Source organism: Trachinotus anak, unplaced genomic scaffold (genome assembly GCF_046630095.1).
Source record: "Trachinotus anak isolate AG129_WGS33_773 ecotype Australia unplaced genomic scaffold, CSIRO_AGI_Tana_v1 ptg000013l, whole genome shotgun sequence".
In the NCBI taxonomy this organism is placed as follows: Eukaryota; Metazoa; Chordata; class Actinopteri; order Carangiformes; family Carangidae; genus Trachinotus; species Trachinotus anak.
This window is the reverse complement of record NW_027273864.1, coordinates 18,021,854-18,049,845: the sequence shown is the minus strand read 5'-3', so window position 1 is coordinate 18,049,845 and position 27,992 is coordinate 18,021,854. Positions and strand designations below refer to the sequence as shown.

At 43.0% G+C, this 27,992-nt stretch overlaps 1 protein-coding gene across 2 annotated transcripts in view; it reads right to left on the bottom strand.

Moving 5' to 3' along the window:
- Positions 1-27,585, bottom strand: part of sema3fa (sema domain, immunoglobulin domain (Ig), short basic domain, secreted, (semaphorin) 3Fa) — a 50,265-nt gene extending 22,680 nt beyond the window's left edge. Inside the window, exons 1-2 of one of the 2 annotated variants that reach the window (XM_071493457.1) lie at positions 27,272-27,585; positions 25,416-25,569 (exon numbers count right to left, since the gene is read on the bottom strand). In XM_071493457.1, coding sequence (XP_071349558.1) covers positions 25,416-25,569; positions 27,272-27,316 — 199 coding nt within the window. In that variant the 5' untranslated portion in view covers positions 27,317-27,585. Of the gene's footprint in view, positions 1-25,415; positions 25,570-26,489; positions 26,616-27,271 lie in introns of those variants that run through there. The other variant, XM_071493458.1, reaches the window with a different exon arrangement.
- Positions 27,586-27,992: the final 407 nt, after the last annotated feature.

Sequence of the window (27,992 nt, the reverse complement as noted above, 5' to 3'; positions counted from 1 at the left end):
TATTGTACAGAGTAATGGAGCAAGAAAGAGCAGCTACAATGAGCTGAGGAATAAAATTTAGGGGTTACAACCGTGATTTATATTATTGATCGCTACGATATCAGCGTTGGTCCATGCACTACTACAGTAAAGGGAGGACACAGGTGCAGGTGTCGACAGCAACCTGAGAACGAGCCCCATGAGATGCAGTACACAGACACACGCACACACACACATAGAGAACATCCTAAAACGGTACATCTCCGCTCTTTTTCCATAAACATCCTGTCTCATTTTACATCCTTGTCTGCGTGTCAACCATACACTCTGCCATCTAGCTGCTCTGGCAGGACCAGCAGTCCAACGACACAGGAGCTTCAGGGACAGTCACCAGCTGACATCCCACATTTATCACCCCTGCACTCAGATTCACACTCAGGGGCATCCGAGTGGGAGCACGCTGGTGGCGACTGGCTGTCACAAGTCCGACAGCGGTTAGGTCACCGCAAAGTTCAGTGAGAGTGGAGAGACAGATGGACGAGACAGACTCGACAGGCAGATAACCTACTACATTACAAATAAACATTCAGCAAAACACATTAACAGTTAACAGCTTTGAGTGTCTGACAGTCTGCCATCTCTCTCTCTCTCTCTCTCTCTCCCATTCAGGATTATTGGATCAATATCTATCAGTTTTGGAGCAGACTTAATTTTGTCCTGAAAAAAAAAAAAGACCCTTCTGATCTTGCTGAGGCCACGAGCATCATGAAAATGACAACCAGCATGACATGAGGACCAACGGATAGTCAGCTGCAGTAATATATACGATCAATTTCAGTCTGAGCACATTAAAAAATGTATTGGCAGTTAACAAAATTCACAAATGAAACACACTATCAGGTGCTAAATTATATTAAAATAAACTGTATGAAACATTTTCAAAATGGAAGAATCATCTTTATACAGAGAATTCACAGGCTGGAAATTATATCTAATTGTGGTTTGGACAACTTCTAATTATTGAACAACCACTGCTCTGTCTTACTTTTTCCCACAGCTAAATGTCTGTAGGAGACCACTGACAAATAATGGAAAAAATGTTTGACTGTGTTTGATGAAAATTATAGGAAAAAAGAAGAATATAAAAAAAGCTTTCCATGGAGGTCTGCATATTTCTGATAAGCATATTGTATTGTGCTGGTAATGTAAGAAGCAAGGCTAGGCTATAGTGTAAAAACAGTCAGCTGGTGACATGCTGAGCTTCATTACACCCCCCCTTTTGTATGCAGCCCCATTCTTAAGCTACATAAAATTGTCGGAGGTCATAATGTATGGGATATAATGGTGAAAATCAGATGGGGTACAAGTACCAACCAGGACTGCTTGTCATTTACAAGAATTTCTCAACATCTACAGCACATGGGACTCATTCCAAAGCACATTTACAGCCTATATGAAGATTAGAAGTCCCCTCAGCTAAAATACAATGACTCTATCAACGCTATACAGAACATTAACTCTATTCATCTTGCCATTTTAATCTGTGAAAATGAAGCCGCAATCTTGCACTCTGGAGAAATATTACATCTTTGCGAGACGAGACATGCTAAAACACATTTTCTTTGAAATAATGCCTGTGGCGTGGCGAGATAAGGAGTAAAGTATGATAACAGTCCACCTCAAAGCACTCATAAGCTCTATTGTCAGCACAAACTCTTCTGCTCAGAAGCATTCCTGTGTATTACAGCTCAGCCATAATTGCCCATGCCTCTGAAACCAAGAAAAATATAACAAAACAATACACAGCCTTGACATCGTGTTAAACGGTTGAATTTACAACCAGCTGGTAAATTCAACAATGATAGGGCACAAGTGTCTGACTTTAAAGATCACAAGATCTGGTGTATATCACCAAGTTTCCCAGCAAGGTCTTCGTAATCACTACCAGACACAGAGGCAGACAGTTAAATCATCTTTTTTTCTCCCTAGTGTGCATGTGGAATTGTCTTTGGTTTGCTGAAGACCTTCTGTGTTGGATAAAACCCAATCTCTTCCTACTGCTCTCCCAGAATCTGAATGACATCTGGTGGTAAACTGAGCCTGTAGTCTGTCCACCTGTTGATGTGATCCCTCTGCACTGTGGTCACTCTCTGCTCTGTTCTGTAGCCAAGGTATGCAGCCCTTTGGCCAGGCTTAGTACCATGTTGTGGTTTTGCTGGGTCCACCTTAAAGGGACACAAGTGACCCCTGTTTTGTGTCTGTAAAGGGATGACGAAAGATGCAGCTCCCAGACAAGCCTGCCGCTAACAGCCTTGGAAATCTCCCCTTTCTTCTGCTCAGTGTGTGTATCTGTGTGTGTGTGTGTGTGTGTGTGTGTGTGTTTCGGGTGAAGAAGAAGGTGGTGGTGAAGGGAAAGAGTTTAAGGAAGCAGGCGGCAGAAAATCCCACATACCTGCCCAGGCATCCCTGGCATGTTCTCTAAATTCCCCGATCTGCTGGTGCTCACATTCTCATAGAGGTGTGGCCACACCTTGCTGCAGCTTGTCTGCAGCCATGCATGCACAGATGTGTCCCTAAAAGGATTTTTATTTCTAAAGTGAAGGAGCCACTATTCTAATATTGAGACCATCTGCACCAATAAGAGGAAATTATTGGTAATTTATTCAAACATGCAACATTGCATTGTATCGTCACAAAAGCTCTTTGACCTTGAAACGTTTGACTGCGGTTTCAATATGTCTCCTACAGCAAATTAAGTTAGTTCATAATTTTGGGAAACACAGCCTTTCACCTTCCTGCCCAGAGTTAGATGAGAGGATTGATACCACTCTCATGTCTGTATGTAAACTTTGAAGCTTAAGCCAGGAGGTGACTCGCTGAGCTTAGCATGGAAGCACTGAAAAATACCTACTAGCACCTCTAAAGTTGACTAATTACCTCACTGTACTGCGTCTCTTTGCACAGAAATATAAATGGCAAGGACAAGTAGTGGTCTGCACACGTTTTTTGTGGGTCATAGCAATAGTCACACTGTGAAAAATAAATTCATGACACTATGAATTTTGCTGCAGGCTGTCTTTGGTCCCCCAAGTTAGAAATTGGTGGATGTGTCTCAGCCAACAACCACATATTTTTTAGTTCCTCTCATGACTGTTAACTTAACATCTCAGACAGCTAAAAAGATCCAATGCACAGGGGACTTAACTGTAGGTAAGAACTTTTAGTTGTCTAAACTTTAGCAGTCATTAATCATCGAGGTTGCAGATCAGACAACACTCATCAGTCAACTTTGAAAAAGGGGTCGTTCTGGAAGACACTGACAAAGCTGTTAAGTCGGGTAAGTATGAGAACTTTTTTGATTCATCGGTCTACTGTAAAAGCACACAATAAAGAATTACACGTGTCTGAGTATAATTCATTGCAAATCCCAAATGCAAACTGAACATCTGAGGCCAGTGCATCAGGATGGAGAGGTCATCGAGGATATCAGAAGGGCTGAACAGCAGTGGGAAGCCTTATCAGCCCAACCTGTCTCAGCTTTGTGTTTGCCTCCGTTCAGCACCTCATAATCAGCCTCTGCGGCCTGGACTATTGACTCAGTACACATGTCACTGGAACTGATTGCTGCTTACCTGTGCCTGTCAAGGAGAAATAATTGGCACCAGATTATGTCTTATCTTTCCTCTTCCGGATGCTGTCACTCAGATGCTCTTCACGCTTGCCTGCCACTGATACTCCGTGTATGTGTGTGTGTACACAGAAACAAAAGTAGAGCTCTCTGATCCTCACATCAAATCAGGGACACCTGTCTTCTACTGCACAAATCAAGAGCAGAGAAAGATTGATTTAAGTAGTGAGTTTACTTCCTGAGCGGAAACAAGAGATTATAACAAATCTATTTCTGCAGTTTCGGATGACAGGAAAGGTTAATTAAAGCATGAGGGAGCAGAGGAGGATCTCTGCTTCAACTGACAGGGAAGGTCATTTAGTTTCAGTGGTCTGCAAACCCAACCTTCATTAACTTCATGTTATACTGTACATGTAGTAATCAGAAGAGGAGACAGTGGGATTACATGCAGGGAAGAGAATTACAAGACAAGTGCAAGGCTTTTGATTTGCTTTTCAAATGTAAACCCAACTTCCCCACCTCTTACACAAAAGAATGAACCATAATACATGATTATCCCTCATTTTCCAGACATCCAGTCAAGAAACAAAGAAAAACTATATTCACCTGCTATATTCAGCAAAAACCAATACAGCGTGACAACTAAAGGCCTGGAGTGCCTTATATGAACACACACACACAGCGCCACGGACAGCTGCCCTCAATAGCCCTGAGGGGCTGCAGGTGAAAGGTTAAAGGCCATGAGGGGTCTGAGGTGAAAGCTCATCCTGGCCTCTTTACACACTTCAGCATAATCAGGATTATCTCTGGGGGGGTCAGGCAGGGTGCCTGCTCCAAGCTGGGTCAGGAGAGAGCAGGGTGGTCATGATGATACTGGGATGGGTTGGTTAAAAAGAGGAGGAGAAAAGGCAGACAGGGGAAAAGACACCTCCTAAGAAATGATTGTAAGGGGAGAGGACACTGGTGTAGGTACAGCTGTTAAAAAAGCAACAAAAATCAAATTAGATAAAATATGTTTAATATTATATGTATATTTTTGAAAAAAAGCCTTATGTAGTTTTCATCAACTTGGTTACACACAAAAAGTATTGAGACACATTTAAGTTTGTATAATTTCCTTAAGCATACTTTACATTTCAAAGAAAAAAAAAAAAAGTAAGTTGCCATGAAAAATGAGAAATCCATATCAAAGCTGAGATGCTGCACCACAAAGCCCTGCCTTTCAGGAAATCAACTCTTCCTCTACAAGACTAATCTCTGGATTTTGGAGAACATGAAAAACACTGGTTGGTTCTTTACTTTGTTTGCAAAATGCTCTATCCCAAGGCGCAGTCTGAGCCTGTGGCTAGCCATTGTATGCAGAAGTGTTTGTGTGTGTGTATGTGTGGGATTGGGGTCGTGCAGATGCTGCAAGCCACTGTAATGATGATGAAGCTGTGTTTGTTGTTGTAGCTGTGCTGCTGTTTGCAGTGAGCTGGTCAGGGTGGCAGCAGTGGTCAGCGGTGACAACACAGGTTAGAGGCATTATGGGAAGGGCTGAATAATGGGACAGAGCTGGTGTGAATGAGTGAAAAATCCTCCACTCCCTGGCTGACCTTTGACCGGGCACTTACAACAAATACTCTCCCTCTCTGTCAACAAACACCCAGATGCACAGTTCTTTTTCAGAGGAATCAGATTATCAGATCAGATACAGATTTCTCTTAATCCTCCATTTGATTGGGATCGCTGAAATTTGCATTGTTCCTGTCGATAAACCAGTTCACTTCTCTCTGATTTGAACCAGAACTGAACAAAGTGCAATTTTAAGAGTGCCCTGTTGTTCCTTGTGTATCAAGGTCATGGCCAGTGTGCTGCTAGCTGGGGGCAATAAGAGGGGGGTAATTAGGAGGTAAATTTAGAGAGACCATTAGCAGCAAGTGTTGACTCAGGGTCCACTGGGGACAACAGCCACCTCTACCCTGTCTGGGTGTTCCACTCTCCAGTCCAGCACTGAGAATCCACTCTACTCCCTGTGGTCATTTTTCACCCACAACAGCAAATGGTGTGGTGGAAGAGTGAGAATGGAAGGAGGAGTCCCAAGGGTAGAGAAGCCTGACAGCGAACGTAAGAACTTCCATTTATCAAAGCAGGCGGGAGAGAGGCATGGAAACTCTGAGTTGAACTCTGAGAGAGCTCCTCAGCAGCTAACACAGGGAGGCTGAGCTCCCCTCTATGCTGCTGGAGGGACAAAAAAAAACACAGCTCACAAAGGCACACAGAGGCTCCCCAATGCGTGCTCTAAGCATGAGTTGGACAAAGGACAAAACGCATTGATTGTGTGTCCAAATACACAAAAACACTGAGATCTCAGCTGCTACCTTAGGTACAGAACAGAAGTGGAGAGAGAAGTTCTCAAAATGGGCAAAAATAGTACATGCCTGAATTTAAAAAGAAATATGTGTAACATGTATATAGGTCAAATGAGCAAATAAGTACTATTCTATAAAACATAAAAGATGCACTCTATTAGCTTTTATGAGTTACCCCTGCTGTTTTTGATGGATCCACTACCAGATGTGAGGAGATTTTTGAAAAGCTTCATGCAATAGATTCTGAAGTGACATGTAGGCTGGAAAATGCAGTTCAAATCAGGCCTGTTAGGCTCAAGTTAAAAAAATAATGGAGGGGAGTTTTGAGGAGTCAAAAGGCCTCAAGGGTGAGAAACCGTAATCTGGGCATACTTGTTCAGATGCTCTGTAAATCTTCTTCCAGATGGGATGTGAGCAAACAGTCGATTTGCTGGGTGGGAGTGGCGTTTCCCACTGTATGCTGGTATAATGCTGATGTAGCATTTATGGTGGACACAGATGTTTATGTTCAAGTGACAAAGACTTTTAGCTGAATTGGAATTATGACTCTAATCTGTCAGGAATGAAGGAAAATATACTGTAACATTATTATGAAACCACAAAATCTGCAGAGGGAACCATTTGAGATGGATGGATGGGTTAACAAATCATTGGACTTTGACATGGAAGACTACTGTTCATTTCCTATTTCCTACCATTTAACCATAACCACAATTGTTTCCTTACTGTAACCAAGTTGTTATTTTAACCTAAACCATGATCCCTGACCAAGATTTTGTGTTTTTAAAAAAATATATTTTTGGCCTAAACCTAACCAAACCTCTACCATAGAGGTGTCAGATCAGAAACCAGTTTCATTCTGGTAACAATAGTTTGGAACAATTTTGGAAGGCACTGACAAATTTTGATGTCTGGATCATAAATTAATATGTCTTTCAGGTGGACAAATACAAATGATGTATGCTGCTGTTTAATGTGAAGGACTAATGTGAGGATGGAGTGCAGGAAACTAAAACAAGTTGGAACACCACTGTGTTTTTATGTGTAAGGGTTCACTCCTCCAAGAACCACTCGTCCAGATAAGGTTAAGCACTATCTGATTCCCTCTTATATTAAAGAGGCCAAAACATTTTCTTCCTTTCAGTTATTTCAATCAACCATTCATTTGGATGTTTTTAAATTTACAGAAAGAGATGGCCAAAGTCCGATAACCAAAGTGCTGCATCTTCGACTTTACAAAATAAAACTGAATTATCGCTCAGTGAGGAGTGATGAGGAAACGCATATCTCCCCATCATTTATCATTTTCCTGTCCTGCATCAACGTCCACAGATTGTTTAAGCATTTCCGCCAGCCTTGCACACCATCCAGAACATTGGGCGGATTATTTAAAGATGTTGTCAAGGCAGCTCTACCAAAAAAATTACAGCGTCCCTATCTATCTTAAATCTTCCTCTCTATGCCTGGTTAATGCTATTTTGATTTATCACCCAGCTTCCTCTAACACCTTTCCTTTTCCTTGGCTTGTCTGATCCTGCCAGCATCCACTTTACCCCCTGTCTGCATACCAGTCCATCGAGATAACACATGCCTTTTTCTGTTGATTCCTTCAGTCCTTTCTTTGGCACACAGCATGCCACAGGTGGCAGAAGAAGGGTGCTGATGTATTTTGCTATGACTCTCAGGCTCATACTTCACCCATTAGAAGTATTTAACTCTAGCATGAAGAAGGAGTTAAGAGACATGTCTAATGAGATTGAACAGCGACGCTTGATGCAGTGATGCAAGTGCATATTTTAAGAAAGTTTCTCTGACGTTGACAAAATAAAATGTTTGTGCTTATGTGGGTCCATCAGCAAGTGTTGTGCAAAGGAGAATGTGACATGATGGCACATTCAAACAAGGACCAATAACTCTGACACATCATTGCATTTCATTGCTGCTTTCAAGCTAAGATGGTATTTATGTATTTTAATGGATGACTTTGTCTCGTCTGTCCATATACATCATGTGGTGTTTTTGTCAGCTACCCTGGTGACAGAGGCAGGATGACAAGCAACAAAGGTCACTGGCTGGAGTTGAACTGGGAATGTTTTGTAGTATGCCTCCTCAACTACTGGGCCACCTGAAGAGACAGGGTGCATTTTTTGACCTCAGCCAAGAGGGGCTTTTTGGGGGGGTTGGATTTTGAGCTTTTGCACGAATTTTTAAAGCATAACTTCAAAACACGCATTAAAACATTTAGGTCGAAATGCACTTAAGATGCTCAGCTGGAGCATTTGGATTAAATGTGCTAACGGGAAATGTGGTATCCTTTGTGCCTCGTCCTGTGTTGGGCATGAAACGAGACGGTCAATTAGAGGTTTAAGATGTGAATATAAACCTGACCTCGGTCCCAAATGACCAGACAGGGCAGCCAGTTGAGCTCCGGGGTCACCAGCAGTCTGTGGAGTTATCATACCACGGGCCACTAATGGGCGAGTGCCAGAAGCCCATCTGCCTCTGCACAATCAACATAATACTGCATGCACTGCTGCTGCATACACCCACTTGACCCCACGTCGGCGCTAGACAAAGACAGGGTCACCCCCGACCAGGTACATGTCAGCACAGATCCTGGGTCGAGCCTCGTGCACTGATGCCATATGACAGGCAGGGGACAACCATATAATGCTCAACAATCAGGCGGCTGGTTGCTGAGCAGCGTGGCGTGGACCTCAGATGGGGTGTTGGAGTTAGAGCCTGCAGTGAGGACCTGCTCATCTGTCTGACAGCCTTTGTGCACGGTTAACAGCAAGTGGAAGCTTTGCCACAAAGACTGAGACAAGCATGCATAACCATAAGACCTCAAGTTCATTGCAAACCAACGGAAACAACCGTCTATAGAATATTCCTGAAACTTTTTTTTCAGGGATGCGGTTTGCTGTACTGAGACATTCTTGATTCTTGAGCTGCTAGACCTCTGATGCCATTTTTTGTTTCTTGGCAATGGAGCATTGTTAGTCAATTGGTCAGGCCACCGCTTTGGCTCAGGCTACCTCAACAAACATCAGATCGATTGCCTTGAAATGTGGTATAGAAAATCATGGTCCCCAGAGGATGACCCCCGGTGACTTTGGTGATCCACTGCATTTTTTTTGCAGCACCACCAACAGGTCAAATTTTAGACTCCTCTCATAAATCTCAGTATCTACAAGGTGGACTGGTACAATTTTTGGTACAGACTTTCATGGTTCCCAGATGCTGTATACTAACTTTGGTAATCCCTTGAATTTTCCTCTGATGCCAAATTGCCTTGGATTAACTTTATACAAACTAAAACTGTTATGAGATGGTGACGATAGTGAACATTATACCTGCCAAACGATCACGATTAATTGACACCTAGCTCATAGAAGGTCAAGATTTTTCAAAACACTCCCCCTAAAGAGAAGAAACATAACATTCCTGTAGTAATCCATCCCATTAGTGGCCAACTGTGCCCCAGTGAAGCAACAGATCAATATGGCATTGACCTCAGCTGACGATTCTGAGGGTAATTACACTCAGAGCACAAACTCTGCCTCTCCAGTGTTTTAAGCTCTGCAACACAAGAAAAACAAATTAACCACCAATATACCTGGACAATTCTTGAGTATATTCTCAAACTAAAACACACAGATATTCCCTGACAAGTTATTACAGGTAACTCCTGAGCTGTTATTACCTGGGAGCAGCCCAGGAATAATATTATGTTTTCTTCCTTTGGCCTGAGTCAGAGCAGCTTGAGCCCCACAAATGTGAGATGTTATTTGCTAGTGTTTCCTTTATTGGGTTTGGGCCTAACATTGGCCCTGCTTATATTAAATATCCTTTTTCACAGATCCTTCCCAGGACAGGCCAAAACTAGGCAGCAGCTTTATTTGTGGGTCTTTTAGTATGTTTTTCGTCTGTGTCCATGATTTAGTATGCCTCTCTCTTCGGTGACTTTTTGATGGCATGATGAGTTGTATGTGTTCATGTGTCCAAAACTAATATTATGTCTCCTGATGACACCAGTTATCAACAAGTTGGGCATCCCACTGCCTCTTTCCCTCACAACCATCTTTAGTTTGTCTCCCTTTGAACAATAACTTTTTATAACTGTATTTTCTGCACACAAATTTGGTCCAAACATTAAATTAAACGCAGCAGAAAAGTTTGGTGAGAGCTGTGGGAAGATAAGAAACTACAGGAAGACCAACTGGTGAGACTAAGCTGACTGGCTGCTGTGAGTCACACAGCGCCCATGTTAACGTGTCCATTCGCTGTCTGTCTTGTCTGCTTGGCATAACTGGGAGGAAATGAGTGGGGAAAACAAAGTGGGGGGATGACGGCTGTCAGTCAAGGGCATTCATCTTTTCTTAGTGGAAGAGAAGCTGTATGATGGATATGATGGTAGTGGGAATGGTGGGAGTTGAAGCAAAGGGAGAAGGAGCTGAAGAGGGGGAAGGGTTGGCAGAAAGGAATGCAGACAGTGGGATTGCTAAAGAACATTGTTATGGAAATAGTGTAGTTTGGGAACATATTTAACCTGTAGTGGCTGAATTAAAAACAGAATATGAAGACAAATCTTTGTCGCAGTGACGCACCAGTCTTTTATCTTTCAGAAGATGCCAAAATATTTCACATTCTCTATCATCACCACCTGTCATGTTTCTATGTCAAAGGGTCTCTGTGAAGATGATAATTTGACAAGGTGATAGCTGAGCTTATCAGAGGTGTGAAGGAAGACGTACATCATCCAGCTCCAGACTGGTGGCGTATTGAAGTGTGATTTCAAAAGGGAGCAGTCAGCTTAGACCACCTTAATGCCTTCAGCTTTTGAGTTATGTTTATTCAAGTATCCTACAAAAAGGAAGCACTAACTTGAGTATATGACCAAAGGAATGTTGCATGTGATGATCTTTCCCAGCATGAACGGCCTGCTTTACTTAAAAATGAGGGGGCTTCACAGACAATAATTACAGGCTAAAAAAAAAAAAGACAATTTACATTCCAATAGGTTAAATATGTGCTTTGAAAGCACCAAAAATGTCATTCAAGATGAAACATGTTGGCAGCCATTACATCTTTAATGGATAATGTGAATTGTCGGCTAAAGGCGGGCCCCTCTCTCTCATCCCAGTCTGCAATTAAAGCAAAGCTACCCAGGGTCAGTCTGAGTGACAGGCTGACAGACCTATAGATTACTGTCTGTCTGTGTAATCCACTGCCTTTTTACTCCCCTCACTGACTGACGCATTCACCCCTCCCATTTAAAAGACCAGTGCCTGTTGATTCGGTGACTTTCATGTTTGATGGACAGATGGGACATCCTACCCCTGACCCTGTGGCATTTTTCACACCCTTGACAATAAGGGTCAGTGGAGTAGAGTGCGGCTGTTTAGTGGCAGTGTGGAGAGGATTTTGAATGGCTCTAGTTGGTAATGAATTCATATTATTAAGGATAGTTCCCCAAATGACATTGTGAGGATGAATGGTGAGGTTTAGGTTTTTCAAAGTAGTAAAACTAAGAAACTGGTTCAGAGCCAGGTGGATAAAACCATAAAACAAACCACACCAAGACCTCTTGTTCACATAAACCCTTCGTGTCAACACAACACAGCAATTACTGCCCACCAGGCATGAAATGGGCAAATAAGATTGCCCCCTGGTCAGATTACAGGCTTTATCAATTACATGCACTAAGTGGAACAAAACTCTACGCACTCAAGTACAAACAGTGACTGATGAAATGGCTGTGATATTCCTGGCAGGTTATTGTTGGCAGTTCTGCTCAGTGAGATTTACCATGCACACAAGCAGAGGTAGATAAGAAATGTTGAAATGTTCTGTTCAGTTTAACAGTCATGATGCAACACATTCAAAACCATAGTGGTAGCATCTCATAACCCGCTTATTAATTTGTGCAGTAGGATTTTAGCAGTTCATAGATTTTTGGCTTTAGGCTCACACCTATACTGAAACCCATCTGCACATCCAGGTGGGAGATGCTGCGACAGGTTTGACAAAAGAAAGCATTAGCTGGAAGCAGCTGTTTTGATTTGAGAGTGAAAGGCAGATAGTGAGATATAAAGAGAAAAATTTGGAGAGGAAGGCGAGAATCTTATCAGTTGGGAGGAAGGCAACATGCGTGACAGTGGAAAATCTTGGTCACAGTTCCTCCATCCGTCCTCTCATGGGGTGTTGAATGAGGCCAGTGATTGCACAGACACATGGAGGCTAAAACCCCTCTGATCCAACACTGTCATACCTTGGCATAAATCAGTGCTTAGCCATCCGCTCTGCACTGATAAGGCAACCACAGACTGAGCCACACCAGGAATGGAGAGAGAGAGAGAGAGAGAGAGAGAGAGAGAGAGAGAGAGAGAGAGAGAGAGAGAGAGAGAGAGACTTTTCTCTTTTATCATTGGCTTCCCTCGCTCCTTCTCACACTCCCTTCTCCTCTCTTCGTTATCTGTTTTTCATTCATCAGATCTGAACAGCAGACACATTTTTTTTTTTTTTTTCGGGGGGGGGGGGGGGGGGGGGGGGGTGTTCTGCTTGGGGTTTGTTTGTTTGCTTGCAGCTTGCCATATTTTCTCTTGTAGCTTTTCCAGCAGTCTGGTTATGATCATCTGACGAACCAGTAAATCACTTGCAACATTCACACAAGAAAGAGTTGGGAGTTGCTGAGAAACGATCTTTTGATCGTCTCGCAATCACGCAACAGAAAAAAAAAAAAATTAAAATGTAGTGACAAGTCTTTCAGTTGAACTGAATCTGCTAGTGTGCGTCACCGTCACAGGATGACTGTCATACCAAAGTTTTCCATCCCATCATACAAAACAGTGGTCCCAGAGGTTATCTCCATACTGCTTCTTTATCTTAATAGTGTATGTCATTATGCAGAATAATGATGAAAATAATCTCTGTGCTGGCTGCACATCTATGACATTTTAGCACCGAACCTTTAAAAACCACCACTGCTTTTAGTCTTTTTAAAGGAATGATTTGTTTTTTTTCTTACTGTCTGCTTTGACCAGTGTTGGACATTAAAAGAGTGATTTAAAATTACAATGTCAAAATGAAACACTGAGGTTTTAGGAGCAGTTTGTTGGGAGGCGTTTCACTTTATCATCAACAAAACCCATTCAGCTCCACACCTGATGTACCGGGAAATGCTGCACACTGGTGCTGGACACATGGATATGTGGTTAGTTTGAGTCATGATGTAGTGAGGACAATTTGTAAAAAAGCACAATCCAGTTAAATATCACAGTGTGCAGTGCAGTGTAGCAGCTAAAATAAAAATGAGGTTCCTGTTGTTTTCATGGTCTAATTTGGTCACAATGTATTGCAATGCTTTGTGACTAATTAATCATGCATAGCTGATTTAATAGGACAGTGTAATCCGGCCATGGCAGTGAAAAGCTAAATTTCATGCTGTGCACCAATCCTGTATGTGAATGACATTAGTATAATCAAAAGCCATGGAGTAATGAATTCCGAGCTTTTTAATACTTTCTAAATGCGATTACACTTGAACAAAGCATCATTTAGGTTGGAGATCTTCCCAGTGGCAGAAGACATTTTTTGTTTCCTCTCAGCTGAGTCGACCACATTAAAACTAGATCCGTTAGCCATGGAAAAAAAAAGTTTGTGCCTCTGTGTTTGTGCCAGGAGGTGCTGCTTCCTATAAGCTCTCTGAGGGGCTGTCTGTGGTCTTCCATCATTGTAGTGTGGCGAAGCACGAGGTCCAGAGGACCACATCAATTCATCTAACATGAAATCCTACAGAACATGAAAGCCCAGGATCATGGCCAAACTTTGAGTGATGACTGTTTCAGCATTTTGTGCCAAGAGGAGGAAAAGTGGGAGACAAGAATGATGAGAGACAGAGAGAGAGCGAGCAGAGGGAGGTAAAGGACAGACAGAGTTGCTTTGAGCGTTAATGCCGTGCCAGCGTTGTATGCCACTCCCCCTCCGCATCCCCGGGGACATGAATGAAGTAAATGAATGATGGACCCAGCCCACACAAACGCCCCTCTTCTATTGAGACCAAGCAGTCCATTCACGGGGATGAGTGAGGCGTCAACACCAACAACAACAATAACAACAGCAACATAGGAGGCCCTTGCTCCTATTTCTCATGCATACATATGTATGCAGTCACACAGACACACACATACATCACAGATACTATTGGACAACACTGCCAACATACCATTAGGGACACCTAGAGAGGGTTCCTGAGAACAGGGCTGACTAACAAAGCTCAGAGGCAAAGGGGCGTGACCGGGGCAGGCATGGAGAAAATCTTGGCATCATGTCAATGCAACTGCCACAATGATCAGGGATGAGAGGCCATCTCCTCCCCTCCACAATCAGCACATTATCAGGAAGCCCATCAGTGCATGGGCGCTGAAAAAAAGGCCTGGAAACCTCATGTTCCACCCCTTCCTCCTCCACTCGGCTCTTCTCTGTTGTTCGTCCAGGACGGGACAGGTTCAGGGGGTTCTCGCCCACACAGGGGTGATCTCACTCAGGGGTCTGACCTTCAAACTCAGCCGTTACTCGCCTAAAGCCACAGCAGCTAATGGAACATGGGGAATACAAATCAGACTGAAGCGAGATCAATCTGACAAGGAAGGCTTTGCTATTTACCAATCATTTACATCTCAAACCTTGAAGGTGGGCTTTGTAATGATGTTAGCATCTGACTGAGGCTCAGTTTTCACCAATTATGAATCCTGCAGAGACATGTACATAGAGCGTATGAAAGTAGGAGAGGGTTGTACAGCTAAAGGATGAAATACAGCTCTGACAGGATAAGGGGGAGAAGGAGGAATGTTCCTGCTTTTTTAATCCAATAGTGAGACACAACTACTGCAACCTCCCACAGGATCATGGTCAGACTCAACCACAGGCTTCGTTTCTCCCATAATCACATAGACAGTTACTTGGTCCTCATCCAATGTATATACTCAGAGAGGCTTCATAGACGACTAGACTGAATTGCACACACCTGAAAAATTTCAGGAGCTTGTGGGTGTTTGAGGTCGATCATCTTCTGCCTTAAAAGAACTCTGACCTTTCATTTAAGGAAAGGAAGCACTTCCCATAAAGCTTTGCCAAACTGGCACAGTGCAGGAGACTTTGGTCGTATAAACACTCGGCAAGAAGAAATATTTGTACAAGTTTGTACTTTGGCTTCACATCATTTTGTATTGTCGGTGACAGGATGTATGGTCCAGAATGCACTTTGGGCTTCAGCCAAATGTTCCCCTGTGCTAAATTGTTCACAACACTCCTTCTAAGACCATTGGTATGACAATATGTAAGTGTGAGTAAAGTCAGCAGTTTTCATTGACTCCAACTATGAACCTTGTAGTGCGAGGTTATAGCCGGGGCACTGGCACCGAGATGAAGTGTGGAGGCAGTCCGAGCAGTCACCAGCTGAGGTAAACCATCTCAACCGACACTCATACACAGCTAATGGGAAGCAGACACACAATTTGTCCAGTGTATGCCTTTGTGCGCCCACACTCCTCTCCTCCTTCTCATTCTCAAGTCCCACTATCCATCCACGCTCTTCCCGAGATAGCAAACCTGACACTGATGCCCTGTAGTCCATTAGAGCCCTGCCCGAGTCTGCTCTATTGCTCCCTTCACATTTCCCTCCACTCAGCCCGTCTTCCTGACAGTCCTCACTTCTACTCTCGCACCCCTTATTTGACTCTCTGTCTTTCTGTCCCCTTCCCGTCCTCCTCTCCTCTGAGCTGGAGCAGGATGAGCTCGTCCAGTTCAACATGTCAGTCTCTGTCCATAGGGAGGACTACAGCTCAGATAACATTACTGTGATGGGGCTGCAAAAAATCTCCTTAGACACATGATATGAACTATAGCTCCATAGATAACTCTGCTCTGGCCTGTCTCCTCTAATGCAGCATCACTCTCCCTCTACAAACACAAACCTGGTATCACTGATAGGGAAGCCCAACTGTTGTCCTCCCCTAACTAGCTCTCCCCTAACCTCTAGCAGTTCCTCTCTCTCCAGCAGTGCTGCAACTAATGATCATTTTCATTAACAGCTAATCCACTGATTAACTACAGATTAAAATGATCATTCGTTTATTATTTCTAAGCAGCTGAAATTATTGTTTGGCCTGTAAAATGTGAAAAAAAAAAAAAAAATGGAAAAATGCTCATCACACATTCTGAGACACCAAAGTGACATCTTCAAACAGCTGGTTTTGTCCAACTAACTGTCCAAAACCAAAAGGGATTTAATTTGCAATGACATGAAACTGCATCCAGTTCCTGTCTGGAGATAAAGCAAAAGCCAGTGATCTCATTCACAGCGTAGCCAACTCTGGTGTCTCACGGCGATCCATGGCAGAGCAAATACAGCTTTGTTGCTGTTTTAACGTTGTATGCTCAAATACAAAATGCACTTATCACTTCACAGTGACCTCTGAAAACAACAAACAAAACTCATTAGGCTCACTCATTAGTGATGATTATTTTCATTATCAATCAATTGTACAAATAGTCTGCAGAAAGATGAACCAGAGTTTTAATTAAAGATATTTTTCACTATTCTTCCAAAAAGCTCTGGCAGACAGAATTAAAATAGTTTATCGATTCATTTTCTGTTATTTGATGAATCAACTGTCAGATTCATAGCCCATGTTGCCAGACACCACACTCAAGCCAAAACTTTGGTGGCTTTAAGTTGCCACTCTAGCAAAAGGTTGTTCTGCGGTCCTGTTTAAGTAACACTCACACACATACATGCAGCCATATGTGACAGTAAGTGTCCGAAGTAGTTTCCCACCCCAAGTGTTCAAAATGGCCACCATATGAACGAGGTCAATGGCACTGCGGTAACAAGATCCCCACACTGACAGACAAATGATAATGAATGATAGCTGTCTGAGTAAACAAGTGGAGCATTGCCCTTGACCCGCTGTCTCCTTAATTCAGCCCGGGCTGCAAACTCCACGCCCCCCCCTCCCGCTTCACCCTGAGGACTCCCACTCTTCGACCACATCTGGAGAGCACGTCCAGTCGGGTGGAGCCTCTACATAAAGAAACCAATCCTTCACTTTTTTTGCTCACTAAAGTCTCCACTAAACTCTCTGCAACAACTTCACACCCCGCAGCCTTATCAGAGTCCATTGTTTGAGCAAATGCGTTTTCTCATTTGTCTTAACTAAGCCTGGAAGCCTCACTGCTGCTTTCCGTCAGGATTCCTGTGAGCAGATGAGACAGCAGACATCAGGGGAAATAAGCACAATGTGTGCTGTGATTACATCCCACCTCTCCTCTGTGGAGAGAATCATTTGAACCCGATTTGGTTTGTGAGGAGTGACAGGTAGGTGCTGCTATGGCAACCGAACTAAAGCTGTGTCATATATAGCTTCTTTACAGAAGCTTTGCGAGCATGTGAACGCACACACTCACACACACACACACACACACAAACAACACAAACATAACCACATGGACTTGACATGAATATTAAAAGACTCTTCCTCTCCTCTGTCACTTTGAATCTTAAGAAAACCACCTCTTGTAAAAGCCATTACCGTCTCGCTCTCTAGCTCTGTCTCTAACCACAACAACTGTCGTCCTCTTCAGCTCCCCCACCCTTCACTCCTCTTCTGCAGGTGGTGAGGTTGATCACAGCCCGCATAATAATCTGCCTCTAATAATGATTAAAATCACACCTCAAGAATTATAGGCTCTGTAAAGATCTCAGAGACCTGACAGGAAACAATTACAAGGGCTACACTAACCACTTTCACTACACGAGCCAATCCAATCAAGCATATACAAAAACATGACATCAGTCTGATGTACCACCGTGGCTCATGCCTATTTTTATCCTGTCTGCCACATTTCAATCAAAAAAAAAAAAAAAAGAAAAAATTGGCTGCAGCAGGGACCAAGCGACACACACACACACACACACACACACACACACCAGTATGTACAGTACACACACTGGCACTGTCTATCACTCACCTACACACACCCACATCCATCATAGTGTGCCTGTCTTTCACTCCCTGCTGAGTGTTGGCCCCCTTTACGCAGCACACAGAGAACTGGAGGGGCTATTCATCCAGCCTGCCAAAGCATCCCCTACATGCAGTAAACTATCATTTACATACTGAAGATCCCTGACAAAAAAAAAAAAAACAAAAAAACAATTAACACAAAATGTTTTGAAAACTGCCCCCCTGGAAACCTATGTATGCAAAGTGAGATGAGCTATTTCAAGCATCTGCAGATCTTGAAGTAAAAGTGCTGCTCTTCCTTGCACAGACAATGTTGGATGACTGTCAGTTGGAGCACTTCTAAGGCTTGGATGGGCATTAAACTCTATCATCAGAGCCAAAGACGAACAAGTTCATTACAAAGTCTCTAGTTCTTTAATAAAAAGTCTAAAGGTACAACTCTGCGTATATGAAAGTATGACTCCCAAGGAGCATTTTAGTTAGAAACACAAAGCTTATAATTTGGTTGTCTGCGAGGCTAAAAGCGAGCAGAAGCTACTGATTATACTTTGTCGAAACCAAATGAAACATTCAGCAATTTTAATCAGCTAAGTTTGGGGTTTTGGATTTTGTGTAAAGGGGGGAAAAAAAGTCTGAAAAGGTCAAAACTCCCACAAAGGACAACTTTACAGTGATACCAACGTGTTTCTGCTCGTGGCCAGGTCAGGGTCGTCGATGTTAGATGTATTCATCAACTGCGGCGCAGAGTTTTGTTTCCCATTTGCAATGACAAAGCAGCAACAGTGTCTGAGGTTGATGAGTAGATAATGGTAGTATTGTTGTAAATGTGAGATGATTAAACTGAAACGTTTACATTATTACATTTCTTGTTGAGGAACATTGAGGGTATTATTAAAAGAAAACAATGCGAATGTAAACAGTAGGTAAAAAATTTTAAAAAAATCTATCACTTTATAGATAGTGTGTCACCAGAATTAATTTCACTGAAAACCCAGGCTAAACTGGGTAACTGGTAAATTAGATAAAACATGTGAATGTGAATGCAGTAATATTTAGGAACTTATTAGCACCTTCAGCAAATCTCACATTGCCTATTGGCAGCTCCCTAATATAACAGTATTTCACTTCACCACACTCATGACTCAAAAAGGTAAAGTTTCAGCTCTCGTCCTGAACTTAAGTGTTGTCTAACAACAGTATTCATTCATTGCTAAACCCAAAAAAATACAGGCTTCCACTGCGCATGTTCATTTGGAGCTTCGCTGCACCTCAGCTCAAGAAGAAGGTCACTCTGAAGAGGCTGCGTCTCCCCAATACAAATAATTAAATCTATGATTAAAATGCCTAATAGCTAAAGACTGGAATAATAAATAGGAGAGTGATTATGGTTTCATTTGGATGTTGTGCATTCTTATCACCACGGGGCCATCCAGCATTAATAAGTGCTTAGGCATGGGCTCTGCATGCCAGCTCAGAAGAAATATTAAAATCAGGGGAAAACTGTTTGCAATCTAGTGCCTTTTATTGGGAGCAATGATTTGTATGTGTATAACTCTGTGTGACATCATTAAAGGGTGGGGAGACAGCAATTTATAAAGTGAAAATGGCAAAAAAAAAAAAAGGGCTGCACAATGGAGACACATTATTTCCTTTTAAGCCTGAGACACATCTTAATGCTGCACTTAGCTGCCCTCAGATGTATATATGTCCACCAACTCCTCCCTTATACATCCCTCCTGCTCCCTCACCGCTGTGCCTTCCTCACAAGGAAAGTCTGGGCACTTTAGAGACCCCCCCCTCTCCCCTTTCGCCTTTTGAGTGTGCTAAAACGGCGCCCCTGCTGTGGGCGGCGTACTGGGTGCTCTCCTCCCTCAGCTTGCGCAGCCAACCTCTTATCAACACGCAAATAGAGAGGGTGTGAGTGTAGCGTAAAGGCGGAGGAGGAGGACGGCGAGGCAGAGGAGGAGAGGGAGATAAAAAGAGAAAGAAACAGACAGGAAGGACACTATATTTAGCACTGGAGCTGTCGCCTTCTGTTTTTCTCTCCTGAATAATCATAGTTTGACAGCATGTATCCTGCAGAGCAGAGGTTGCTGGGATGCTCTACCCCCTCCCCTCCTCCACCAGCAGCATCTCTGGAGAGAAAGTAGCAAAGTATTGTAATAATTGCTGCGGGCTTGCGTGCCACAGCCACCACACATTACGCTGTGGAAACATTTTTCTGTGCCCTGACATTCTCTAGTGGAGATAATAGGGAAGAGAGGCAGCTCCGGACTATACACTGCTACCAACAGGTACAATGTCGTAGGAATACCAAGAAAGCAAATTCCATCTGCAGCTGTAATTGCAAATGCAAGTACTACACGTACAAATGAGCAGTGACGTTAATGTGAACAAAAGACATTTATAAAAGCTTTCTGCCCCCCACTAGTTCTCAGAATTTGAGTGCGTGTAGGACTGGGGCAGTAAAAGGCTGTGACAAACTTGTTACCCTCTTGTAATGATGATGTTTATCTGCTGGGAAAGACGTAAACAAGCACAGCTGGTAGAAGGGGACAGAAGATGCGAATTAGATTATGCTGTTGGATGCACAATGGACTTTAGCCAGAGCCAAAAGCCTATTTGCTTTTGAGGAAAAACAAGCAGATCAGTGCTTCTGCCACTGTCTGCTTGTTTCCAAAAAATAAACACATCACATATTATTTATGTTGATGTGTTATGAAATGTTGCAACTGCATGTCATTCATTCCCTAAACCCACTAGTCAAACTACAACTCAACTCTGTCATCCTCTCTTATCTTTAAGCATCCAGATAACATAACTACTGCCTCGTTTTACTGTTGATGGAAATCAATTACAGTCAAAATACTTTTCCATACTGGCTCAAAGAAATCCTGGATGGAAGATGTCCATGCAGACTGAAGGTCTGAACACTTGACGTGACTTATGCAGAGAATATTATGTAATGCACGGAGCCCCTGAGCCCTTCCTAAGCGTGCTAATTGTTAGATATGAGGCCACACGCAAGAGGGAGTAATGTAGGAGTTACAAAAAAAACATGCCAACAAAAATTCCTCATTTAAAAGATAAGGTGGAAGGGTATGAAAAAAATCTATCTAATAGCTTCTCTTTGAAGCAACAGCCCCTCATCACTCCACATTTGTGCGAGCTGACCACTCCTACACTATGTACTTCTTCATTAAGCAAAGCAATAACATTAGCACCTCACACTGTACTTGATTATTATTATCATTGTTTATCACTAGTTTATTTCTACGTGCAATGCATGTCTCATTATGTTTTACATCCTTAATGATGCATGTAATATTAAGTGATTTGTGTAATATAATGTACTGCAATGTGTAATGTGGTCTGATGATACGGCTAATTAACGACATTAGCTTTGTAGCTGAACAGCAGGAGGGTTTCTGGGTTATGAGAACAACGTGCTCGCAGACTACACGCATTTGGACTATCCCCAGGGATTAGCCAATCACAGTAACTGCTTTCACGTTCACCTCTGTTTGAAGGAGAGGACAGATCGAGACGACTGAAGCGGTTGTGTATGTAAATGACTAGTGGCGGCACTTTGACTTTGTATTTATTTATTTAATTATTTTACTTAAGAGAAGCACCTTGCCTGTCAGGTTTTGTCTGGACTTCACCGGCCAGACTACAGATTCATCCTGAGTAGCCACGAGTCATGTGCCTGCAGACAGGTTAGCCGTGGATAAGCTCTCAGCAGCTCATTGATTGCTAACACTTGATTGCAGCACCTCTTAGCTGAAGCTCTTAGCTCTGTCTCCAGTGTCACAACAATAAGGGAGCAGACTGGGCGGGGTACAAGGAGATAAACTTTGCTATAGGGAGAGGGTGTAATATCTCATGGCAAGGTAAGGTGATTATGACTATAAGACTTTCTCTTTCACCAGAGAGGTCAAAAAGACAGCAGGAGTATAGGACCACCTACACAGAGGCATGTCACACTGAAATAACTTGAGGAAGACAAAGGGCTCTCCTCATTTACCATATTATTTATATATATATATATATATATATATATATATATATATATATATATATATACACATACATATACATATACATATACACATACATATACATATACATATACATATATATATATATATATATACATACATACACACACACACACACACACACACACACACACACACACACATAGATCTGCCTACAGAACTTAATCTGCGGAAGATGAGGTCTATTGTTGTAGAGTCAGGAATAGAACAAGCAGTAAAGTTCAAACTCAGTGGCATCTCCTAATTATTCAAAGAATAAAGAGGTGGAGGACATCTTGCCATTTCTGATCTTAACCCTGAAAACTGTCAGAGATGAGGCGATATGTGAAGCCTTTGTTCAGGCGTGACAACCATCGACCCATTACGAGGGACAAAGAGACCGCTGCGTGGAGAGAGTGCAAAAGGCTGAAGTAACCTCAAGATTGTCCCTGAGAATCAGTCCAATTACAGGACTGCCTGCATGGCTTTGTCTTTTCTCACCGGGTTTTTTTTCCAGAGCTAACATTGTACCCAGGTGTTCCACCGACAACTGAAGAGGCCAAAGAAAAACAAAGTTAAACACTTTCAAATGTGCCTGAGGATTAGCCTAACAAGCTATTACTTGTTAATATGGTGCCATTCTCCCACAGTTTGAGGGCAGTTAACCTCGGGTGTGACTGGCTTCTGTTTGAAGGGTCACAACCTCGCAGAGCCCTGCGCACTAAAATAGCACGTGATTATAGACCTTGTTTAAAAGTAAATATAGGAGTTCTCAGCAGCTGATCTAAGCCGGCCTTGTGCAGTCTTTATGTGAAAGAATACACCTACATAGCTGCACAAATATGACCTTTTGTTTTTGTCAAAAAATCAGTACATCTTATAACAAAAAAAAAACAAAACCTCGGTTCAGAATATAGCATGCTGTGCGGTGTTTTTAATCTCCTTTTGTTTATTTGGAAAACACAATGTACATCTTGAGAGATGTATTGTTGCATGACGTTTTTTTTTTGTGTGTGTGTGTGTGTGTGTGTGTGTGTGTGTGTGTGTGTGTGTGTGTGTGTGTGTGTGTGTGTGTGTGTGCACGTGTATGTCTGTGTGCTATTTCTTCAACTCTTTTGAAGTCTGGGTCGATGATCTATCTCTATGAGCTTTGAATGGACATTCCTTTAGTCTTAGCCTCTGTTTGCTCTCTTGGTCCTTATCTCAGTTAATAACTCAGCCTGCACTAACACACTCAGTAGCTACTTTAGGAACCTCAAAAGACAAAACTATCAGCTTATGGTTGTTTACATTGTAAACCTTAGACATGCAGCTTTAAGGCTGAGCGCAAAACTCACTGGTGTAGTTCATTTGATTAGTGAAGAAAGGAAAATGATGAAAATTAGTAGTTACAATAATAAAGTCAGAGTTAAAGAGTAAAGTCCAGGATTTGCTCTGTGCCAGATGTGATCTCATTTGTTCAGGCTTTAGCGCATGAAAATCCTTTAGCTTTTTGTTTGGAGAGTTTCAGGAAAACTTGCATGTAATAGAAGTATCTGAGTACAAAACAGACACAGCTGAAATGTGACAATTAATAAATGACAGTTTATGTAGGATGGAATTTCAAGGCAAGCATTTACAGCAGAGGGTCACATTGAAATGCAGCCCTACTACTGTAAAACATACAAGATCTTACCATTTTTCTTTGAAAGAAATGTGTGTGTGTGTATCTGTGTGTATAACCCAATGTCTGTTGCTGTGATGGAGGGCAAAGATTTGAAAAGCAAAGACAAAGTGTGGGTTATTTCTGTGTCAGAGTTTTGGAGTTCAGCCAAAAGCATTTAAATCATCTCTCCCAGCTTCATAAAATGCAAATAATCAGTGGAAAGTGATACTGTGTGTAACCTTCATGGATAAACATGTGAGGCTGGGTCATAGACAGAAGCAAACTCAACAACGCAGCTGATTTAATTGGCTGCAGTTAGCAGCCTACATATGTAACTTGTCTTGTTTTATCATCAAAACTGAAGTGCTTATTAAAAATTAGCTGGATTATGTTATCAGGAGAAACTTATTACAAGTGAACCAAATCTGTATGTCAGCACTAGACAGATATTATGAAATCTAAAGCCAATTATTTGGTTAAGTACACTGGGACATAAAAAATTAATAAAAGCACATTACAGAGCTATTCCCAGCAGTACGGTGCAAAAACCAATACAATTAGGGAATGCTCAGCTTAGGTGCATTTCTATTCTCCAGCTATCTGAAGTTGCTCTGTGAGGCATAAAGTAACCTCCAAAACTAATTAAAAACAAAACGGAACTCAATTAAAAGAAACAGAAAATAATTGACCTCTTTTCTACCAAGTAAATGTGAAATCAGTCGAGTGTGAAATCCAACTTGATTAGAGACAGAGAGAAAAAGACGGGATTCAAGAAGGAAAGAGAGAGAGAGAGACACACACACACAGGTAAGCAAAAGTGTCTGAGAGAGGAGGAGAGAGGACAAACCTTCATTGACAAAGCCCTTCAATGAAAAAGTCTGTTTTCATCAGCTTAGAAAAAAGACCACGACACAGTAGAAACACAGATCAGATCATAGACCTCATAAAAAAATTTTTAAAAAATGTGATTTTCCACAACAGTCTTCATTATTAATATGTGACATCAGTGCTTTGATTCCTAAAAGTTTGCACTCAAGCAAACTTTTGGACACAGAGCTGAGATCTGAAGTGCGGCGATCTCCTACAGACTTGGATCTCTACTCATCGGAGGCTTATTAAAATCTTTTTCAGAAGCAGGTGCTATAAACCTCGCGAGCTTTACATGGACATGATGACTATACGCCGGCGATGGAATGACAAAGCACCACAGACTGCACCACTAGGACCTATTTTAACAGGACAGTTCAACACACACACACACACACACACACACACACACACACACACACACACACACACACACACACACACACAGGGTCTCATGTGGCACTTGCAAACATTCATAACATGCTGGATCCCCGCCCTGAGTGTGTGCCCAGCCAAGTGTTAAATCTGACTTGATTTCAGAAGGGAGCCGAGGTCACACAAAGGCCTGTTTGGGGGGGACTAATAGCCAGGCGATTAAATGAAGACATGAATAGTCAGGACAATCAGCAGCACTTCTCATCAACACACAATCAAACTTGTTGTTCGGGACTGAAGGAACAAATGCCAGGCCTGCCAAGCCCTGAATTCAGACGGTGGTGCCAATACTTTACCCATTAGAATAACTTAAGACCAAGAAATCCAAGACTGACGACAGAAGTGAGAGTTACACCTGTAATCACATGTGTGTACAGAGAAACACAGAACAACACAAACTGGGTCACAGGCACGGCAGCGGTATTATTCCAAGTGCCTTACCTTTGAAGGACAGGAAGATCCTTGGAGCAGAGAGGGGCTCGTTAGAGGGGGGCAGCCCCCCGGATGTCAAGGCCAGAAGGGCCAGCAGCCAGCACAGTTTGTCCCACAACATTGTCCCTGTGTTTGTGAACAGGGGAGAAGGAGAGTCCAGAAGCTGAGGGGCAGAGAGAGATGAGCGTCAATAAACAATAAGCGAGCACTTTGACGCCACAAAGCAACCAGCTCTGGGTCACTGAGCTGCAATAATCAGACATAATCAGTTTGATCACTTACAGACAGAGCCATATAGTTTGGTCTTATAAAAGCTTGTTGGCACTGAAGTCGTAAGTACCCAGAAAAAACAAAACATCCAGCAAAGACTGAGACACAAAACCAAAAACTGAGTCTGTTTTTAAGCAGCTGTCTGCATCTGTCCTGCATATTGGCTGGGTATCTGTCTCATGGATGAATGCTTTAAATCTTTCACTGTATTTTTTGCCAGGTTGTATCATCATAGATGATCATTTTGTCCAATAAACTTAACGAGAACCATAAAAAAAAAAAAAAAAACCTGAGGGCTATAAGAGTATGGAGAGACAGAAATTCGTTTTCCTCATTGCTGCTGGATTTTCTGATGAATCTCTTATCGTAGCGTGTCTTTACTAACCATACACAGTAATCCCCGCTTCGTGTGTGATATGTGCAGGCAACAGTGTGAATGGACGGGGTCTCCCTCCAGCTGGGAGAGCCAGACGGGTGCCACCGCCGCTGCCTGCCCACACCTCGCCACTCTCTGCGGACCTTCACTTTTTGCACAACACGCAAAAATAAACAGGTCAAGAGCGGAGGAACTATGGCTACTATTAGACAGGAGGGGCTGAATTACACCGGGAGCACACGGACTTGCTTGTTTGAGCCTGGCGCGCAGTGGCGCTGCCCACGGATTAAAGCACAAAGCGCATCAACACGCCGCTGTCCGCCACAAAGAGCCCAACATAATGATATCCTCATGAAAGGATCTGAGGACTCGGCTTGGGGACGAGGTGACACCACTGTCTGAAACTGAATGAATGAAAAGAAATGACTGTGACAGACCGTTTGGAAACAATAAAACAACTTTCACTGCGACGATCCATGCACGGCCGGCGATCTCCTTGTAAACGTGGATCCAAGTCCGAGGTCAAACTGGCAGCCACAGCTTCAGATCGAGCTCCACGCTGAGCCCTGGAGGCAGGACTCCGAGGCAGACAGTTCACCAAAATAAAGCGAGACCGCTCTCTGAGTTGCGGGGACGCGAACGCGAACCACGTGTCACGTATTCTCATGAGGACCTGCGGGATTTGAAATTGTCAGAAGTTGCACATGAGGGCCGGCGACGAGCGCTTGACCAGTGCGAAGAGCAGATCCCGAGGACACGGCATCTCATGCAGCGAAAACTTTCAGTGCCTCAGAACTCACGTTTAGGTGCATACACACAACACCCACCCACGTCCCTCCACAGACACACACACACACGCACACAGCCCACTGCTGTTGGCTCTTGCAGTATTTGGAGATAGTGGCTATTTGGGAGAATAACTCATTTGAGCCTCCCACGCGTCACTGAAGACAAACCAAAAATATAAATACAGGCGAAGGGGAGTGTGTTGCTTGAAATACACCAGTCTAAAAATCCAGGACAAAATTTATTTCACTGCACTTTTAAAATATATTTCATATACTCAATCTTGCACATGCAGCGCAGGGATAATTCTTTTTTTTCTTTTTTTTTTCTCTCGGCTGTACCAAATGTGGCTTCCCACTGATTTATCTGTCTCCACAGAAATAATTCATTTGACTTGTCATGTATCACAAACAGCACTTGCATCATGACCTACCTTCCAGTTGCGTCCAGTGAATGCTGTGATAAAGCTGGTCAACATTTAAAAACCATCCACCCAGATCCTTTGAGCTCCTCTGTCCGCACGCAGGAGTGTCAGTGTATCCGCCGCAGATCCTGCACGATTATCCCAGAGCCAAACAAAGCTTGGATTTAAATCAACCGGACGCAGCCGCTTTAACTTGAAGTGAGCTCTAAATCGCATCAACAGATTCTGTATCTTCCACTGAAGGAAAACAAAGAGTTGCTCCTGAAGATGAGTGGCGGGGAGCGGGGCTCAGCCTTGCGCGGCGGCGCTCAAGTGTGTAGTGCAGGGAAGCGGCTTCTGCAGGTGGATAGACTGAGGTCTCCCGGCGGTGGACACACCCATGGGGGAGGGAACCTACCTTAGCATCCCTGCGCTCCGTCCCGCCCTAAAAATCTAACGCAAGTCAAGTCTGCTCTGCATCCTCTCACACTCCGGGGCTCCGAAGGTAAACGCACTTGGAGCGGTGGAGAACAAACTGCACAAGTGGTGTAAGTGTCAGCAACATGAGACGGGGTGAAGTCTCCTCGGTTCTGGGGGGGGGGTCGTCCAAAAATTTCTGGCTGAATCAAAACCAAAACTGAAGAATATAGTTTTGAAATGACATCGGAAGCATTTTGCAACAGATAGCCTGATAGTGCATGTGTCCTCAGTGTCTCACTGCTTCCAGTGAGTATTGTATCACATCTCCCAC